Genomic DNA, 2,459 nt, shown 5'->3' with positions numbered 1-2,459 from the left:
GGCAAGGGAGGGGAGCGAAAGGGGTTGGGGTTGGCCCTGCTGCTCCAACCCCATCTGCTGGGCCCCTGCCCCAGCACCTGAGAGGCAGGATGGCCTTCAGTGGAAAGAGGAAGGGTGTCAGGGTGGCTTCCTGGGGACAGAAGGGGCCAGGCCCCCAGGACTACAGTTCACAGGTGCCTCCCTGAGTGAGCAAGGACACCCCCCACGGGAGCCCCACCTCACCAGGTACCTGGAAGACAGCTCGTGCACGGGGCTCATGGGGTCCATGGCAGTCATGGGGCTCAAGGGGGTCATGGGTGCCTCCTCCAATGGTTTCACATAGGCCTCGGGGAACCAGCCACTCCTGCAGGGCACAGACAGAGGGTCCTTCAAACAAGACCAGTAACAAGGGTCGAAACAATTCCAAGAAGAGCAGACAGATGCTGCCCACTGTCCTGTGCCTGGCTTTGTTTGCTTGAGGGCTTTGCAGATAGTGACCTGGTTACTTCCACGGAAGAAGTCTTTCCAGGCATTCAAGGTCTTACACCTGCCCTTCCCATCTCATATTCCACCGGGTGCCTTTGAGAGGAGCAACTGGGAGTCCCAGGAGGAAACGATCTGTCCCTGGACTTAAGATGTGGCTCTCTTCCCTACTCTCTCTGCCCTGAACATGACACATGTCCCTCCCAAAAGCTCCCAGCCTTGGTGGGGTACAGACCCATACACAGGCTGACAAGTCAGTGAGCTAAGGGTGGCAACGAAGGGGACGGGTGGTGGTGGGAGGGCCACAGAGGTGCACGGAGGAAGGGGCGCCCAAGCCGGATGGCTGACGTAGAAGCTCCCAGCCTTGGTGGGGTACAGACCCATACACAGGCTGACAAGTCAGTGAGCTAAGGGTGGCAACGAAGGGGACGGGTGGTGGTGGGAGGGCCACAGAGGTGCACGGAGGAAGGGGCGCCCAAGCCCAGGATGGCTGACGTTAAAGCCCGCAGCCTTCCCACTCCAGCCCAGCGGCTTCCCTCCGCCCCAGGATCCCCTAAGCAACCATTCACCCAGAGGACTGGGGCGGCAGTCCGCTGTCCTGCACTTGGTCTTCACCTGGAGTCTTTGCTGGGCTGGAGACTCACTGCACCTTTAGGGTGCAAACTCTTGAGAACAGAGTCCCTGGGGAAATGTTCTCCAAAGAGCTGCCTCAACCCCAAACAACTCACTCAGCGGCATCCTCACCAAAAGGCACCCGGAAGTGCCACCCCGGTGGCAAGAAGAGAAGCATTTCCCTGTGTGCCCTTCTGTCCTCACCAGGGATAACTTACCAAGGACGCACCTTGCAGTCACTTGCCCTATGTGCCCCCAAAGAGCAGGAACATTTGTCCGGACAGTAATGGCAAACCTTTTACAGCTCCCAGTGATAAGCCATCAGTTCACCGTCACTGGTCTAGAAGGTTTCCAGCAGGTCCCTGGAAGTCTGCTCCACCCTGGGGCACTCCAGGGGCAGCCCATTCCTGGTCTCAGTTGTCTGACCCCTGGCCCTTTTCCACACCTGCAGGGCTGTGACCTTGGCACCAGGTGTCACTCCTGCTTCCTCACCCACCCACGTGCAGTGCGTGCTCTCCATCCGTCACCCACAGCCCTCTCAGATGCCTCCCCCGACACCCCTCAGTCTGCAGGATCCCACGTCGACCCACTCAGCCCCCAACTGCCCCCCACTCGCACACACATGTGTTCGTGTGCAAACCCATACTATCTCCCATGCACATGCGCCCACGCACCGGTTCACACACATGCCTCCCCCTACTCCTTCACTTCCTCCTTCCTCCTGGGTCATGAGTGGGAGTGGGCATCTCGCTGGCCTGCCCATAAAACTCTGTGGAGGGCACTGCCTGACCCCCCTTTCCTCCCTCAGCAAAACGTGTGGTCCTGCACACTGCCTTTTGGGCTGCTAGCTCTGCGCTGCCAGAGGCTTTCTGGAGACGCAATGTTTGTATTGCTCCTCTCCCTGGTCCACTCCGGGTGTCAAAACAGCAAAATGGCCTGGTTTCGGCTTTTTCTTTCTGAGACAGGATCTCACTACGTAGTCTAGATTGGGATCCGACCTACAATCCTCCTGCCTCAGGCTCCTGAGTACCAGGACTGGCTTGATTTCAGCTATTCTCTCCGCTTTTCAAGAGCTGCCCCCCTGAACTCGGGAGGTGGCTCTTCCTATCCCCGTGGAACAGATGGGTAAACAGGCAGGGTAGGGATGGGGAAAGTGACGTCAGGGATGCAGGACGTGGGAAAGCCCAGTCCTGGAGGCTGCAGGCACTATGGGCCCAGGCCCTCACCTCCCGCCACCCACGTCCCGCAGACCCCACTCACGCGGACGAGCCCTCCAGCTTGCCATAGAGCCAGCCGTTCTGGGCCTGGGGCACCAGCACCTCCAGGACGTCCCCGGCCGAGAAGCGCAGCAGCGTGTGGTTGGCGCCGTCGGAGTGCGAGATCAG

The 2,459-nt window shown here is 59.6% G+C and overlaps 1 protein-coding gene across 1 annotated transcript in view; it reads right to left on the bottom strand.

The window, feature by feature from the left end:
* Baiap2l2 (BAR/IMD domain containing adaptor protein 2 like 2) overlaps positions 1–2,459 on the bottom strand; it is a 29,548-nt gene that overhangs the window by 3,144 nt on the left and 23,945 nt on the right. The window contains exons 8-9 of the mRNA XM_019205807.2: positions 2,335–2,454; positions 230–343 (exon numbers count right to left, since the gene is read on the bottom strand). Coding sequence (XP_019061352.1) covers positions 230–343; positions 2,335–2,454 — 234 coding nt within the window. The remainder of the gene's footprint in view (positions 1–229; positions 344–2,334; positions 2,455–2,459) is intronic.

Source organism: Fukomys damarensis, unplaced genomic scaffold (assembly GCF_012274545.1).
Source record: "Fukomys damarensis isolate Sample0158 unplaced genomic scaffold, DMR_v1.0_HiC HiC_scaffold_19, whole genome shotgun sequence".
Classification (NCBI taxonomy): Eukaryota; Metazoa; Chordata; class Mammalia; order Rodentia; family Bathyergidae; genus Fukomys; species Fukomys damarensis.
Note: the sequence above shows the minus strand (reverse complement) of the source record. Positions and strands in the feature narration are given on the sequence as shown.